This window comes from Leptinotarsa decemlineata, unplaced genomic scaffold (assembly GCF_025532065.1).
Source record: "Leptinotarsa decemlineata unplaced genomic scaffold, Ldec_3_MD MMD2_tig00026330_RagTag_RagTag, whole genome shotgun sequence".
Lineage (NCBI taxonomy): Eukaryota > Metazoa > Arthropoda > Insecta > Coleoptera > Chrysomelidae > Leptinotarsa > Leptinotarsa decemlineata.
The window spans coordinates 9,813,753-9,831,093 of record NW_027412690.1 but is presented as its reverse complement, the minus strand read 5'-3'; the positions used below and the strand labels follow the sequence as shown (position 1 = coordinate 9,831,093).

General features: G+C 35.8%; 1 protein-coding gene across 1 annotated transcript in view; it reads left to right on the top strand.

Moving 5' to 3' along the window:
• The window catches only part of LOC111506637 (uncharacterized), a 46,478-nt gene that overhangs the window by 16,614 nt on the left and 12,523 nt on the right, over positions 1 to 17,341 (top strand). The window contains exons 9-11 of the mRNA XM_074182837.1: positions 2,931 to 3,113; positions 6,423 to 6,509; positions 16,755 to 16,943. Coding sequence (XP_074038938.1) covers positions 2,931 to 3,113; positions 6,423 to 6,509; positions 16,755 to 16,943 — 459 coding nt within the window. The remainder of the gene's footprint in view (positions 1 to 2,930; positions 3,114 to 6,422; positions 6,510 to 16,754; positions 16,944 to 17,341) is intronic.

The window sequence follows — 17,341 nt, the reverse complement described above, 5'->3', positions numbered from 1 at the left end:
ATCCTTCACGTAATTTTGTTGTAATTTGACAATGGCATTTATAATATGAAGGAGCTAATTTAGCCTGAACGTGATTCAATTTATTGAGTCCAGTGGCGTCTCGAGCGGGATTTGAACGAATATTTTTTACCTTAAAATGTACGCTACTGACTTTTGTGCAATTTTCATTATTTCTATAGATTGAGCAATCAGAAATACAACTTTTTTGTCTCTTGAATTTTTTTCGTATCTTGCTTAGTTTTTAAGAAAAAAGTCGACCTAATTGCATATCTCTGGATCTCACAAGGAATAATATGGGGAAATGAATGTTTCTTTTTGAAATTATTATTTTTACAATTTTTCATTAATAATTATGTAACAATAGCAACAAAAATTAAATAACATTAACATCTAGACTAACGAATTGCACTAAATTAAGTGTTGGAAATGGCCTCCTTCGACTTCAATACAACCGTCTAGCCGCCGCATCATTGAATTTACAAATATTGAATATTGAATATTCCAAAGGGGCTCGTTTTCATATGAAAATTACCTTTTCATCAGTTTCTCCGTACCGCTATATTTTCGGAGGCTGAAATTCTCTATGTAGTTTTGTTTTGTACTGCAGTTGTGCAATAAGAAAAGATTTTTAAATATTCCAACTGGGGTACCCCCACTAGTGATAAAATGGGCGCGTTCACATATGAAAATTACTCAGGAATTGTTGAATGACGTCAACGGTGATCCAGATTCGCTTAAAAAGGTCATAACTAGTGACGAATTATGGCTATATGGTTATGACATCAAAACCAAAGTACATTCGTCCCAGTGAAAGAGCCCAGGAGAGCCAAGACCAAAAAATCACGCCAAGTTCGATCAAATGTCAAGGTCGTACGGCCAATAAGGAGTATTATCTTGCTGTTAGGCGCCACTGGTGAGAATCAATATGAATAAAACAGAATTTTTTTCCAACAGCAACATTGTGATCATGGCTCAGCCATTGCATTCACCAGATTTGCCATCCTGCGACTTTTCCTGTTCCAAGATTGAAGATACCCATGAGAGGATGGCGTTTTACTATGATTGAGAAGATGAGAACAGAATCGCTGAGAAAGCTCAAGGACATATCAAGAAGTACATACCAGAACAGCCTCAAGAATTTAAAAAACTCTGACACAAGTGTATTATATCTGAGAATGACTACTTCGAAGAGGACTCAATATAAATTGAAGAACATACCTCATTAGACCACAATATGGGACCAAGGACCGGAATGGGACGGACCAAGGGGGCTCTATCCTTGGTCCCATTCTGTTCTCTCTATATATATCTGACTTTCATAAAATAATTGATCATTGCACAGTTCATCATTATGCAGGTGACACTTGGTTATATTATCGATTCCATCCAAGTAACTAGCAGGTGGCAACTGAAAATATTACCAGCGATCTACAAAAGTTACTGGATCTATCTATAGCCCATAACCTGAAATTGAATTCTAAAAAAATCTCAGCTGATACTTTTTGGCCCGAAACACAAAAGGTGAAAGAATTGAAATCAAACTCGGGCAGGACTTACTACAAATAATTACATAAAGCAAGAATTCGGGTTTGTGGCTAGATGCTGATCTGAGATTTCACTTTATCGTAGCTCCTACAGTATCTTACGTCAACTCTATCAAAGTAGAGATATTATGACTTCCAAATTGAAGTTGAAACTTTTCGAAACCCTCATATTGTCTAGATTAGCATATTGCGATATAGTCTACGGGCCTGCTTTGATACAAATTGATGTAGGTCGCTTACAAAAAATACAAAACAATTGCATTCGTCTTTCTTATGGTGTGAGAAAATTCGACCATACATCCCCCAAGTTCGAAGAGTCAGGTTGGTTACCGATTGCTAAAACCTGGCAGTTCCACCTACTCGTCAATACATATAAATTTTAAATCTCAGAATAAATCGAGGACACGAAACCGTCACCATTTTATTATTTCAAAACACTCGACAGCCTGCTTTTCTCGTAGTTTAATTTGCAACTCTGTCAAACAATATAACGCTCTGCCCAGTGAATTTAGACACTAATCCATATATAATTTCAAGAAAAAGTTGAAAACATATCCGAAGTCTTCTGGATAGATAATATAATCATGTTATGCTTTGTATCACTTCTGTGTATGTTTTGCTATATATTTTACCTTATTTAAGCTAAATAGATATTTAATATTCACTTCGAAATGTATAACTTTTGTTTTTTTCTTAGTTTCACAAAGATTTATGAACTACTCACTTACCAATGTATACTAGGTAATCATTTTTATATTTCTATATAATACATGCTATCCCCTAGGTTAAGTTGTAAAACAGCCTAGGCTGATGAACTTCGCCCTTTCATTGATTTTTGTATCTACTTCTTCTTTATAAACAATGTATGTCAATTAATAAAGCCCGTTCATCATTATTATTATTATTATTATATGCCTCACAGATCTTTTTTCTCTGATGAGAGTATTTTTAAAAAATCTGGTATAAATTTTTCAATTTTGTATATAAGAGATGCAATAAAATCAACAAAGGCGTATTCTTCTGCACCCATGAATATGATATGATATAACATCGAATCAAAAGTGATTTTACTCATCATAGGTCTCCTGTTCACCATTTTATTCTTGAAATTTTATATTGGTTAATCGAAACAACTGTTTAAAATATGTTTTTCGTTAACAAGCTGACACACCCCTGCGAACGACAACTCTCAGAAGTCGAAACTTGTGACAACTAAGGATTAACAAGGTCTTACCTTTTAACGTGTGATTCCTAACAAATATCAGAATATTGGAAATAAGTGGTCGAAATGGCAAGTGAACGCGGAAAATGATTCACTGACTCTCATACTCATCAATCGAATTCTCAGAAATTTCTCAACAGACCAATATTGATAGTTTGTTTTAGGATATTCTTGGTGATAATGGAGTATTTATTTATCCCACTTTTGGATCGACTGCGAGCAAACATGGAGAATACATTTTCACGTCAGCTTTCTTGGGATACACGATATTTGCCAATGCTTGGAAGCTACCTGCAACATCTATTCCTTGCGGTTTCGACAAAAGCGGATTGCCGTTCGGAATCCAGGTGAGATTTGCTTTTGACAGAGAGTAATAACCCCTTATTATGTATGCCAAACTGGCTTTCTATAAACATTGCATCGCGTATCTTCCAATGAGCATTAGGTACATATTATTTTGTAAATACTTTTGTACACAACTCAGTACAATAACAATGAGGTCACAATCATAAAACAACATAATTATATGATAACGATAAAAATAAAATAAATACAACAATAAAAATTAATTGGCGCTCCGGGGCGACTTCATTGATTCCAGTGGCGCATTTGCTTTTTCAGCTGCAGGAAAACCCGGAAAAACCTGCAGCACCACATCATCTGAAGATCTTGATCCAACAATGTCCTCTCTCTCATAAAACAAAATGTAGGGTGTCTCCAGAGGCTCCAATAAATTCAATGCATCGCCAGAACACTTCGTGACACGACTATCGTCAAACTTAAACCAGTCCGTTTCTTCTTTGACCAAGGCGTAATAATGACCACATTCAACGCCAGAACCACAGTGAACAATGACTGCACGAATATTATAACAGTGGTTTGCTAGATTGAAATGTTCATCTATTTCGAACCTTCCAAAGAGTTTCTTGCTTCCGTTAGAGGTTGAGTCTTGTTTGAAAATCATCAGTGTTATTATTAAATTGACTGGTGCCTCAGCTATACTTGTTTCCTTATAACAGTCAGTTAGTTTGGCGCATGTTTGACAATACAGTCGATCATCACCTGTTAAAAATTCCATTTTCAGATGATTTAACAATAAGCTTTGCACGGACTGGTTGGTTATTAGTCGTATTAGGAATAGTTTACAAAAAAAAGTTGTTGTAATTTGTATCATTATGAATATTACTACCTGCCAAATTTCTACGTGATACAAATTTCTACATTGAGCAATAATCCCGAAGTTTCACATCTATTTATTCCCAAACATTCCAAAAGGTTGACTTTTGAACCGTTCTCTTCCAAATGCAATGAATAGAATAGAATGGAATAGAATGGAATGGAATGGAATGGAATGGAATGGAATGGAATGGAATGGAATGGAATGGAATGGAATGGAATGGAATGGAATGGAATGGAATGGAATGGAATGGAATGGAATGGAATGGAATGGAATGGAATGGAATGGAATGGAATGGAATGGAATGGAATGGAATGGAATGGAATGGAATGGAATGGAATGGAATGGAATGGAATGGAATGGAATGGAATGGAATGGAATGGAATGGAATGGAATGGAATGGAATGGAATGGAATGGAATGGAATGGAATGGAATGGAATGGAATGGAATGGAATGGAATGGAATGGAATGGAATGGAATGGAATGGAATGGAATGGAATGGAAGAGAATAGTTTATTGGTTACGTGATACATTTGAACAAATATTTGTAGCAAGTCAAAACACAAAAATTTATAAATATGACGTCATATATACAAATAAAACTATCACAATGCTTGTATACTAGAACAGTGCACATAATAATGAAAACAATCAATCAACTAATGTTAAAAATGAGAACAATTGTTACTCACTCAAAGTCACATGAATTATCTATGTTGTATAACATGTACTCATCTGTAAAATAGAAACAGTGATTTGAAAAAAATTATTTCAGTTTTTGCTTGAAACAGTAGGAACTGAATCTCTCAGTTCTTATCAGATTTCCTGATCTTGTAGGATCAGGAAATCTCTTATCAGATTTCCTGATCTTGTAGGATCAGGAAATCTGATAAGAACTGTATTTCTTGCGATTGTAAAATGTATTTCGATTTATTTTTATGAATTTCAATCAATGTTTCATATACAAAAGCTGTAGAAAGCGGCATAATTTTGAGATGAATAAAAAGTGGGCGACAATGATCTTTAAAGTTGGCATTAGATATTAGACGTATAACTCTTTTTTGCAATATACATTTTTTTTTGGAATGACAAGACTCCCCCCACAACACTATGCCATATACCATGTGACTATATGTGGAAATTATAAAATTTTGATTTTTAGCCTTTTCGGCCTTTTCGGTTTTCGACACATCTGTACGCCAGGTGTTTCTGAATATCTATTCTTCTGGGTTCGTCAGTGCTCCAAAGTTAGCCTGACTTTCTATGAATATATTGATCCGCTCACTTCGTTGGGGCTTCAAATTGATATTCCTTGCTCATTGCAAGACTGCAAGAACCTCAGCCTTGAAAACTGATGTGTACTGCCTGAGTAGGTTCCTTAAATAGAGATTCCTTCCAGCACAGTAAATTCCTTCTCGGTTGTCGACACATCTGTATGCCAGGTGTTTCTGAATATCTATTCTTTTGGGTTCGTCAGTGCTCCAAAGTTAGCCTGACTTTCTATGAATATATTGATCCGCTCACTTCATTGGGGCTTCAAATTGATATTCCTTGCGCATTGCAAGACTGCAAGAACCTCAGCCTTGAAAACTGATGTGTACTGCCCGAGTAGGTTCCTCAAATGGAGATTCCTTCCAGCACAGTAAATTCCTTCTCGGTTGTCGACACATCTGTATGCCAGGTGTTTCTGAATATCTATTCTTTTGGGTTCGTCAGTGCTCCAAAGTTAGCCTGACTTTCTATGAATATATTGATCCGTTCACTTCGTTGGGGCTTCAAATTGATATTTCTTGCGCATTGCAAGACTGCAAGAACCTCAGCCTTGAAGACTGATGTGTACTGCCTGAGTAGGTTCCTCAAATGGAGATTTCTTCACAGTAAATTTCTTCATTCACTCTTCGCGTCCATGCATGTATTTCGGAATCATGTGGTCCAAGAACATATTTGATATTCGTTTGTCTACATATTCCGACATTTCTGTTCTGACCTATCCCATGCGTCTCACTGAGTTTTTCAGTCTAATTTGACCTACCCTCATTTCTCCTGACTGAAGAATGCCTCCGATGTAGTTGCAGAATATTCCCAAGTACAATTCTGTACCCAACGTTTGTTAACAGCGATCGTTTGTTTCATCTTTGGCCAGCAGACCATGGATACAAATGGGTTCAACCATCATGGTGTAGAACCATGGTGGTTAGTCATACATTATGTCTGGTTTCGGTCCCTATATCTTTCCTTAGGTGTGATGGCCAGCACTAGTGCTACCTCAGCCTTTCTTTCACTGTTCCTAGAAGTTGGTTCAAGTCAGCCTCCCATAAGTTTGACCTTTTCCGACAGATTTGTCTCTTCATCTCGGTTTTAGAGGTCCTAGGCAGTAGTTGACTTATATAAGAGAAGCATTCTTCAAGCCTCACGGATCTTGGATTATATTCAATATCAAACATTGAAACTGACAAAGCAAATTTGTTTTTATTTCAGATCATTGCAGGGCCACATCAAGATCGTTTGTGTTTTGCAGTTGCAGAAGAACTAGAAAAATGTTTTGGTGGATGGAGACCACCAAGATGAAGCAATGAAAATGGGGAAAAGCTATGGAGTATTTTATTCAATTATGGGCTTATTTTATTCTGATGTTACTGATAAATTCACAGTTTATTGCAGAAAGGAATCTGATTATTAATAAAAATGTTTATAAATAATATACAATGATTACTCGTATTTGCATTTGCATATTGGTATGGTATTTTGTTTAATGATTTCAGTATGGCCAACAATACATAAGTATATACATGAATACTGGCATAATGAAAACTATGATGGCAAAAGTTCTATGATTACAAAAACAATTATAAATATAGTTTAAGACACTCAATAAAGAATAAATGATATTTACATCAGACATCAGTATTCTCATGTTTAGTGTTACAGATTTGAACAATAGACAATAACTATTTGTCTAACAAAGTTAGAAATAACAATTAATACGCAAGGAAAATATTATAGTTTCAGTCTGTACATATCAATGTACTGATTGTTGCAATTATTTCACAAAATTCCTCATCATGAGAGTTTTCCAATTCTCAGGAGTATTGGAAGTCAATTCATGGAGTTTCCAGTTTTTGTAGTTTGGATGCACAGTCCACGCTGACAGCAAAACTCTCAAAACCTCCTTCAACTTCTCTATTTATATCACATGGTTATATTTTGGAAAATGAAACAATGTTATATATAGCAAATAATTTCGTGGCTACATCAGAACAAATGACCTTACAGAATTTTCTTTCCTGGTCATCGACAGATATTTCTTCGGCGCCAGCTTCCCAGGGTCACCCAAGGTGATCCTGACAAGATTACATCCTTTGGTTTCGTCCCATCTCTTTAAGGATTGAGCGTGGGTGTAACACTTGACTAGTTCCGCAATTGTCGAAGTTATCAGGCCGTGGGTGCCACTGGGTCCTAAAATTCTTGGTCCAGCCGCTTGCTTCGTTTAAAAGTCGGCGATTATCTTTACTCCTCTTGTGTCCTTTAACCCACCTCAGGATAATGTTATCATCTACCGCTAAATCTTGGTGACACTCTAGTACTAGCCCTGAGGTAACACGTTGTCTGTTCAAGGCTAATAGGGCTTGTCTGCTGTCAGTGCAGATTGTTATATTTTTGCCAGAAATTCCTTTTCTAGTTATTTCTTTTGTGGCGATTGAGATACCAGCCAGTTTTGTTTGGACCACGCTGGTATGTTTTCCCATTCCCCACTCAATCTTCAGGCTTAGTGATCTGGAGTACACTCCACATCCTGAGCCTTCTTTGGTTTTTGAGCCGTCTGTATATAGGCGTATTGCATTTGTAGCATCTGACTTTGTGTTCTGTTTTATTTGTATTTTGTAGGGTTTATTAAACACAAATCTGGTTTCAATTGCATCACTGGTTGCCTGCAACAGAGGTTGTGCAGTAAGCGCTTTTCGTCATTGGCTCAGCCTCAATTGACCCATTTCTACTTCGAGGTGTACACCAGCCGTGCGCAATCGTAACATGGCCATTAACGCAACCTCCTTAACGTACAGATCAAAAGGGGTCAGACCCGTGATTAATTCCATTGCCGCGGTTGGTGTTGTTCTTATGGCTCCTGTGATGTTTAAACAAGCAATTTGCTGTATTTGGTATGATTTTTGGATGGAGGTTGCTTATAGAACTTTCGATCCCCATGCAATGGCTCCATACGTTAACATAGGTCTTATTATTGCTGTGTAGATCCAGGTGACCACACGGGGTGAAAGACCCCATGCGCGTCCCACTGTCCTCCGACATTGCTCATAAGCCACGTATGTTCTTTTTGATCTACTCTGTAGATGAGAGTTCCATGTCAGCTTCCTGTCGAGGTATTTTACCTCTTCAGAGAAGTTTAGTTTGCTTTTGAAGATTTCGGGAGGGTTTAAGCCCGTTAAATTTTTTTTCTGGTGAAAAGGACCATCTAGGGTTTATAAATAAACAGTGGTCTGTTGCCAGTTCAACAAATCTATTTATATCTGCATTGACAATGTCACAAGCATTGTCTGACATTTTCGCCGGAAAGCTGTGATATATCTGAGTATTATCAGCAAATAAATGCACCTGATAAGTGTGAAGAGCCCGTAGTGAGTGAGAAATATATACACTGAACAATAACGGGCCGAGTATGGATCCTCGAGGTACCCCTGATTTGATATATTAGATATCTGCGCTATATTTCTCTATACTAACCAGTTTCTGTCTATCTTTCAAATAGTTCATCAATAATGCCAAAGCGTTGGCAGAGAAATCAGTGGGTTCAATCCAAAATACCTAAAAAAGATTATGATCAATAGTATCGAATGCCCGGCTGTTTTCGTCTATTGCTTTCATTACGACATCCACAATATGTAGAAGAGCGAGTGCACATATATAATTAGTAAGTGTAATTTGTTGAATCTAGTTGTCGTGAGGTAGTTGTTATGAACCAATAGTACATTCAAATGTTTTTCCTCAGTTCAGACTCTCATTGTCTAATTCAATATAAATTGATTTGAAATCCCTGAAAGAATCTGTAAAAAATTAAAAAGATTAACCGAAAAATAACAATTGTATTGAACAAAAAACTGAAATTACAAAGAAAAAAATACAAGCAACAACCAAAAAAATAAAAAAATTGAACTATCAATACAAGCTGAAAATTTAAAATTAAAAATATCATCAACAAGAAATGAAAATTAAAAATTAAACGATTCCAACCCAAGTTATATCACGACCTTTTGATTGTTGAATTTCACTAGTTCGGACTTCCATTGTCTACTATATAAAATGATTTGAAATCCCTGAAACAACTAAAAAGAATAATTAAAAATGAATAGCTGAAAATAACAATTATATTAAGCAAAATAAACCTGAAATAAAATAATAGTGAAATAAAATACAAGTAAAATAGAACAATCGAACAAAAATAAATAAAAATAAAGAAATGAAAAAAGAAAATAAAAAAATTAAAAAGTTGAGAGATTCCAAGTCACGTTAGTTCACGACGTTTCGATTGTTAGTATCTACAATCGTCTTCGGGTGATGACTGCGATAACTGATGCAATACACCACAAAACATTGTCAACCACCTTCAAACAATACATTCAAATATTTTAATTCCACTGTGCTCGCGACGGTCCTGTATATTATATTGCGAAATTAAGGTGAATTCATCCCAGATATCATCAAACTCCATCTCAAAACAGTTCAAAGACAACCGCTTAGCTGGTTAGACAAATTGACATTCGGTGAGTTATTTTTGCACATCGATTATTTTTTAAATAATTCCAATATTCTTTAGAACCTGGGAAACGTTAGCAATCAGAAAATTAAACTTCAGTGTTAATTGAAGTTTGATATTTGAAGGTTATCGACAAAAAAGATAAGTTCTCATCTGTTTTGGATATTGTAATGTGTCAACCGTTCACCTTTATCCTAAAATGAATTTTGAGAACGGCAAAGGTTTTCCATTCTTCAGATTTAGCCTCACTTTTGGTATGTCCTCAGCGAATCGGTTTTTATCTGCTCAATCGTTGCAAAACACCCTCCTACCATGTGTCTTTTAAATCTTGAGAAAAAGAAAAAGTCGCAGAGGGTCAAATATGGTCAAAACGGTGGCTGAGGCATGTTGTTTTTGGGCAAAAAATAACGAACAAATAATGACGAGTGAGCAGGTGAATTATCATGATGCAAAAGCCCTGAATGGTTTTTCCATAATACTAGTATTTTCTTTGTTTTGCTTTTCGCAAGCGGAGCATGACTACAAGATACAACAAATCTCTGTCCAATGAAAGTTTTCCAGATGATTTCAGTACTTCCATTGTCATAATTCTTCACAAAAAAGTGAAATAGAAATGAATAAATTTAGAGGCGTCTTTTTATCACCTTCTTTTTCGAAGCTTCTAGAATGAATTGCTGATCAGAAGCTGAGAAAAAAATTGAAATTCCAACAGACGGAGTTGACACGTTACAATATGCAGTGAGTCTGCTCGAGTTCGAAAAAAAATTTTATTATCGATTTTACGAAAAAAAATATTGTTTATAAAAAGTTCCGCATGGTCTTAAACTCAAAAGGCATCGATCAAATATAAAATTTTTTCAGTCGTATAGGAAGCTCTTCAGAAAATATCAATTTTGTCCGGCAGTAACGTAAATTTATTTTTGAAAATATCGGACACTTTTATCTGTTATCTCTTTATTCGTTAAAAATTATATAACCTTCACGTCTCTTAACCTCTACGTTGAATCATTGAGATGATGTATCAAAATGAATGAAGCATAACAAAATAATTTATTCAACAATAATTATCAACTACATAAATACACAACTAATTATGTTGCTTGCATAACATGCGTATAATAGTTCATCATCAATTCACTATTATTTCAACGTATTCGCCTTCTCGTACAAGAATTGAATTGAATTGTTCTCGTAATAATTGTTTCCAAGTGTATCACGCTTGTGAGTAGCCTGTGTTGATTTACCTTTTATTTCAAGTAACCACAGAAAAAAAAATCTAATGAGGTTGAATCTGGCGACCTAGCTGGAGAAAATAACACATCGTATTATACGTTACGCTGGTATAGTTCAAGTAAACGTTATAGTGCAACATACCATCCAACAGTTCCCCTTTGATAATATAGTTGGGTAGGTAACTAATTTTGTTATTCAATAATCATTTCTGATTATATAAGATTATATATATATATATATATATATATATATATATATATATATATATATATATATATATATATATATGCTGAACTGGTTTTTCGGGTATTTGATCCGTGTTGATTTCACCAACGGCACTCCTCAAACTGTAGTTTGAGGAGTGCCAGATGATGACAGTACTACCAACTGTCGAAAGCGCTCGCAGATAATCAATAGAAGATATAAAGCTTCAAATCCTTTTTGTAGAATTTAATATCGAAATACTCAAAATAAACCTATATATATATATATATATATATATATATATATATATATATATATATATATATATATATATATATATATATATATATATATATATATATATATATATATATATATATATTGTACTATTCGATTGTATACTATTCGATAGTCGACGTTTCGCCATCATCTCAGATGACATTATCAAGACGTGGCTCTTCTTTGGCACCCCGAAAAAAAATCATAATACAAAAAAAAATTGGAATCAGTATGGCCTCCACACTGGTTTATTACGGCCCTACATCTATCGTGCATCGACAAAATGAGATTGTCAATGTCTTGTTGAGGTACATTTGCCCGTTCAGCGATTAAAAGCTCTCTCAATTGAAACGTCGTGTGAATGTTCCCCACATGCGGAGTAATTCTTCGTTGAAGCATGTCCCACACATGCTCGATGGGATTCAGGTCCGGTGATTGTGCTGGCCATGGCAATACATCAACTCCTTCGTTGGTGAGCCAGTCAGTCAATAGACGCGCGACATGTGGACGAGCATTATCGTGCATTAGGTGAAAGTTTTTACCAACAGCACCAGCAAACGGACGGACGATAGGTAGAAGAATGGTGTCGAGGTACTGTCGAACTGTGAGGGAGCGATTTGGAAATACGAGATCGGTTTTACCGCCGATCATGATTCCGCCCCATAGCATTACTGTACCACCTCTGTATGTGTGGACTTCCTGGACGTGTCTCAAACGTTCATTACTTCCAGGTCGTCTCCACAGTCTTACTTGACGAGAATCTGGATGAAATCCAAATCTGGATTCGTCTGTAAACAAAACTGTGGCCCAATCATTTGCATCCCAGTTTTGATGTTCTTGACACCACTCTAATATTCTACCGCGATTGCCTCTCGACAAAGGTGGACATCTAAGTGGCCTTCTGTTGTGGAGATCTGCTTCATGCAGTCGATTTCTGACAGTATCACGACCAATAGTTACCTGGTGCGTCTGCTGCAACACGTTAACCAACTCAGGTGCTGTGATTGTCGGTTGTCTTCTTGTGGTTAAGACCAAAAATCGGTCTTGAACTGCAGTTGTAGCGCGTCCTTGCCCTGGATTTTGCTCGGCTGGACTGCCAGTTTCACGGAAACACCGCCACAATCGACTGATGACACTTTGGGAGACCCCCAAACAAAGAGCTACATCATTTTGTCGCATGCCACCTTGAAGAAGCCCTACAGCTCTATTCATCTCAGCCAATAGTAAGTGATGGCGTTCCATGTTAAAGCACAATATTTCCAGTTTAATTGCTGAGCAAAAACTGCATAGAGTGTACAAACTCGACACTTTCAGATTATTCATTTTAGCTGAAAACCTACAGTTTGTAAAAAACTTGATAAAAGATTAGTTACCGTTTTTGCAGGCTTTGTTCAACCAATAGGAATCTACAGGGTGGTCGAGTGTACCAATTTAATCGAAATTAAACGACCTCATGCATTTATTTTTATGATATTTAGTATGTTATAAAAATATCCCTAGACTTTTCCGATGTATACAGGGTGTCCCTGGACTTCCTCTTTTCCTCTCGGGAATGTATAGATGGGGTCAAAATATCACCAGTACTTCATATAACTTTTTTTCCTAAAAGTCTTCGTAACCAAGTTACGGGCCCTCGAAGTTACAAAATGAAAAATGTTTTTCTTTGATAACTTTTCAAGTGAATATTCAAAATCATCCAAATTTTGGTAATTGACTAAACAAATGAATTCCGTCGATGAGCTTTCATGCAGGAGTCAGTTGTATTGCTACAAAGTCAGGAACGGACTACCCCCGATGGTCCACACCCCAAAACTTTGAAATGACAGATATTTTTCAATATTTTTCAACAAAATAAGGTTACTTGGACAATTTTATGAATAAAAGTACTCGTGTGGAAAGTCGATCGGAGCAACGAGTCTTGATAAAAATGTAGTTCTACTCGACGACATCAAACCCGCTCGTCCACCATTATTTGAAATGAATAATTATCAAAGCAGAAATAATAATGATAACGTTAATTCAACAACATTTATCCTGAGATGTCTACCATTATTCGAAAATATTAGTTTTTAAGGAAAATGGAAATGATAGGTAAAATGTTCATAACGAATTTTTATAATGCAAACACGTTTAACTAACGAAACTCAAGAGCCTCAAGAGCAAACAGAAATGAAAAATCCGCTACAGAAACTGCTCGATATGACCACCTTCTCTCTCTATACATTTTCTTAGTCTGCGAAGACACCCTCTCTGTACTTGAAATAGCATTCCAGGGTCGTTTCGTATGGCTTCACAATGTAATGTTATTCTATTCAACAATGCATCTCTTGTGTGAATAGGTGTAGCGTAAACAAGGCTTTTTAGATGCCCCCACAGAAAGAAATCCAATGGATTTAAGTCCGGAGACCGCGATGGCCATGAATATGGCCCACCTCTACCAATCCATCTATTGTGGAAAATATGGTTCAGATGGTCACGCACAATCAAACTAAAATGAGGAGAAGCGCCATCATGCATAAACCACATATCTCTTCGGGTTTGCAATGGAACATGTTCCAAAAGTCCATTCAAATCGTTCTGAATGAACTCCAAATAACGTTCTCCATTCAATCGGTCCTGTAGAACGAATGGTCCTCTAAGATGGTTTCCTATGATACCAGCCCAAACATTCACGTTGAATTTCCGTTGGTGTTTGGTTTGCAATATCCCATGGGGATTTTCTTCGGCCCATATATGGAGATTATGAGAATTGATAACTCCATCTCTACTGAAACCTGCTTCATCAGTGAATAAAACTCGATTAATAAAAGTCATATCCTCTCTTTGCCTATCCATGAACCAATTGGCACATTCCAGTCGTGCTGGAAAATCTTGAGGTGTCATGGCATGTACCTTCTGGATGTGAAATGGGTGGAGCAGTTGTTTCCTAATTATTCTATGAATAGTGGACTTGGATGTATGGAACTGTTCTGATAGATTTCTGATGCTCATTGAAGGATCATCAGCGACGGCTTCCAAAATATTTTCCTCCAATACAACGGTACGTACAGTCCTAGGAGCGCCCTCACCACCTCGTTTTGGCAAAACTGTACCTACAATAATATCGAAATAAAACAACGTGCTCAAATTAATTATCAATGATTACATACCTGTCTTCCTTAAGCTGCGATCGACACGCTCGAATGTTTCTCTTGACGGTACCGTTCGATTGGGAAAATGCTCGGAATACAGACGACGAGCTTCTGCAGCATTACAAAATGCTCGTCCATAAAATACATGCATATCTGCATATTCATTGAATGTAAACTGTTCGGCCATATCAAAAAAATTCAAAATATCCTATAGAATATTGACAATACAATGATAGTCATATGACAACGCACCACTCAACAAAACAAAATCGCATTTCAGTTTCTCATTTTTTTATCAAAACTTTCTAAAAGGTTTTTTGTCAACATCTGTGAAAGAAATGGAACATAATTATTCCCTGGATATTCACCTGATCATGTGCAACCGTTTTTGTAGTTCATTCGTTTGCTTTTTATTAGTATAGTAAATATTTTTTCCGATGTGCGTTTTTTCAGCTAAATTTAGATTCGTGTTAAAGAATTTCTCCCATAAAATTATAATTATCAGTGAAACTCCTTAACAGTTTAGCTGTGAAGAAGAATTTGAAACATTCGAATGTTGAGTTTCATGAGATTCAGATAACTGATCAACACGAAACGTGATTATTCCACACGTATTATGTACATACAAAATATGGAATGAATTCGATATTTCATAGTAGAGTAGCTTGTTAGTTTAAAAACACCACGAATCTACAGAACTTGATATTTTTTTTGAAAAAATATCTGCTATCACAATTGTGACTTAAACTTCCATATAGGTACTCTACTTTTTGTTTACGACTTCATTTTAGCATACTTTGTATTATTCCTGTTATAAATGTTGTTGAATTAACGTTATCATTATTATTTCTGCTTTGATAATTATTCATTTCAAATAATGGTGGACGAGCGGGTGTGATGTCGTCGAGTAGAACTACATTTTTATCAAGACTCGTTGCTCCGATCGACTTTCCACACGAGTTCTTTTATTCATAAAATTGTCCAAGTAACCTTATTTTGTTGAAAAATATTGAAAAATATCTGTCATTTCAAAGTTTTGGGGTGTGGACCATCGGGTTAGTCCGTTCCTGACTTTGTAGCAAAACAACCGACTCCTGCATGAAAGCTCATCGACGGAATTCATTTGTTTAGTCAATTACCAAAATTTGGATGATTTTGAATATTCACTTGAAAAGTTATCAAAGAAAAACATTTTTCATTTTGTAACTTCGAGGGCCCGTAACTTGGTTACGAAGACTTTTAGGAAAAAAAGTTATATGAAGTACTGGTGATATTTTGACCCCATCTATACATTCCCGAAAGGAAAAGGGGAAGTCCAGGGACACCCTGTATATATATATATATATATATATATATATATATATATATATATATATATATATATATATATATATATATATATATATATCTAGAAAGATTAATGCAGTCAAGCTCTGGAAAATAATTCTATGAAAATAATTCCTGGCACTACTCAAACTGAGTAGAGCCAGGAAGATGATAGCACAAAGCGCCCTATCAAAATTCATTAAAGGACCAAATATTCTTAGAATAGTCCAAGGGATAGTCTCTTAATGTTTGTGCCGCATGTTCAATAAACACCCTGTATTAACAAATTTCCATTTGACACTGACTATCGAACAATTCTTGCTATCAAGAAATCATTTGTTTTTCAGTGCAACCTATATTTTACGTAACTGCATTTAAGTTAGCATTGCTTTATTGATAAATTAGAAGAAAAAAATTCCATGTGATTGGGTGTAATTGCATATTTGAAAGTAGTTTTAAGTTCTGATCAACTGTTTCCAATATCGATTTTTTATATTGTCAAAAATAGTAGTTTACTCTTGATCCAAATTCATATTTTTTGAGAAACCACTGAAGAAACCCAATAGCTGATAGTTCCATTACGGATTTAAGACCATGCTGGATTTTTTGAAAAAAATTACGTTTTTTTCGTAAAATCAACAATAAAAAAGTTTTTCATTTGGTGCGAACTTAAGCAGACACACTGTTTAAACCAATTCGGAAAAAAATAGAGGTAAAATGGAGTGGGTTAAGTTTTTGTTGGAACTTGCTGTGTAGGTGTTGAGGTTTTGCCAGTTTCGTTGTTCCGATTGCATTAACTACATTTTCATTTCAAAAATGCCTCAGTTTTATACTGATCACAGTATAATCACCACGTCATTTTGATTTCAGGATTCAAAAATGTCATTCAAGGAATTCTTTTACAAGTGTTCCTTGTTTCTTCTTCGTATTCTTCGAGCAATTACCCACCCTATTCTGGTATGTAAAGCAAAAGGTAAAAAACAGGTCTTGCCACCTATCAAGAACGATGTACTCAAAATAAGTGCCACTGATTTAGCCGGAAAAATAAGAAGAAAAGAGGTAAGCATCCATGTGTAACAATAATGATTCATTCACTATCGTTCAGGGGTGACATGAGTGAAGGATTGGTATAAAGATTATCATGATAACCCTAATGTATTTGTGAGAGAAGAGGTCGAGTTGAACTGATTGAAAAGAAAACGGGACTTTCATCAATCGCTTGCTATCTTTAAATTTGAATAAAACAATGTGTGTGTGAGATCATCAACATTTTTCATTCGTTTGAAAGCACATGGGTGGAGCACATCCGAAACGTCCAATTTTTCATTACTCTGGCGCATAAATCATTCTGAATTTGACCGATGGCATGGGTTATGTTGGGTTTGTTTGAGGACCGCTGTGGTTTGTGGCTTATTCGCGTACACCTGCGACTCAAGAAAACCTCACAAGAAAAAGTC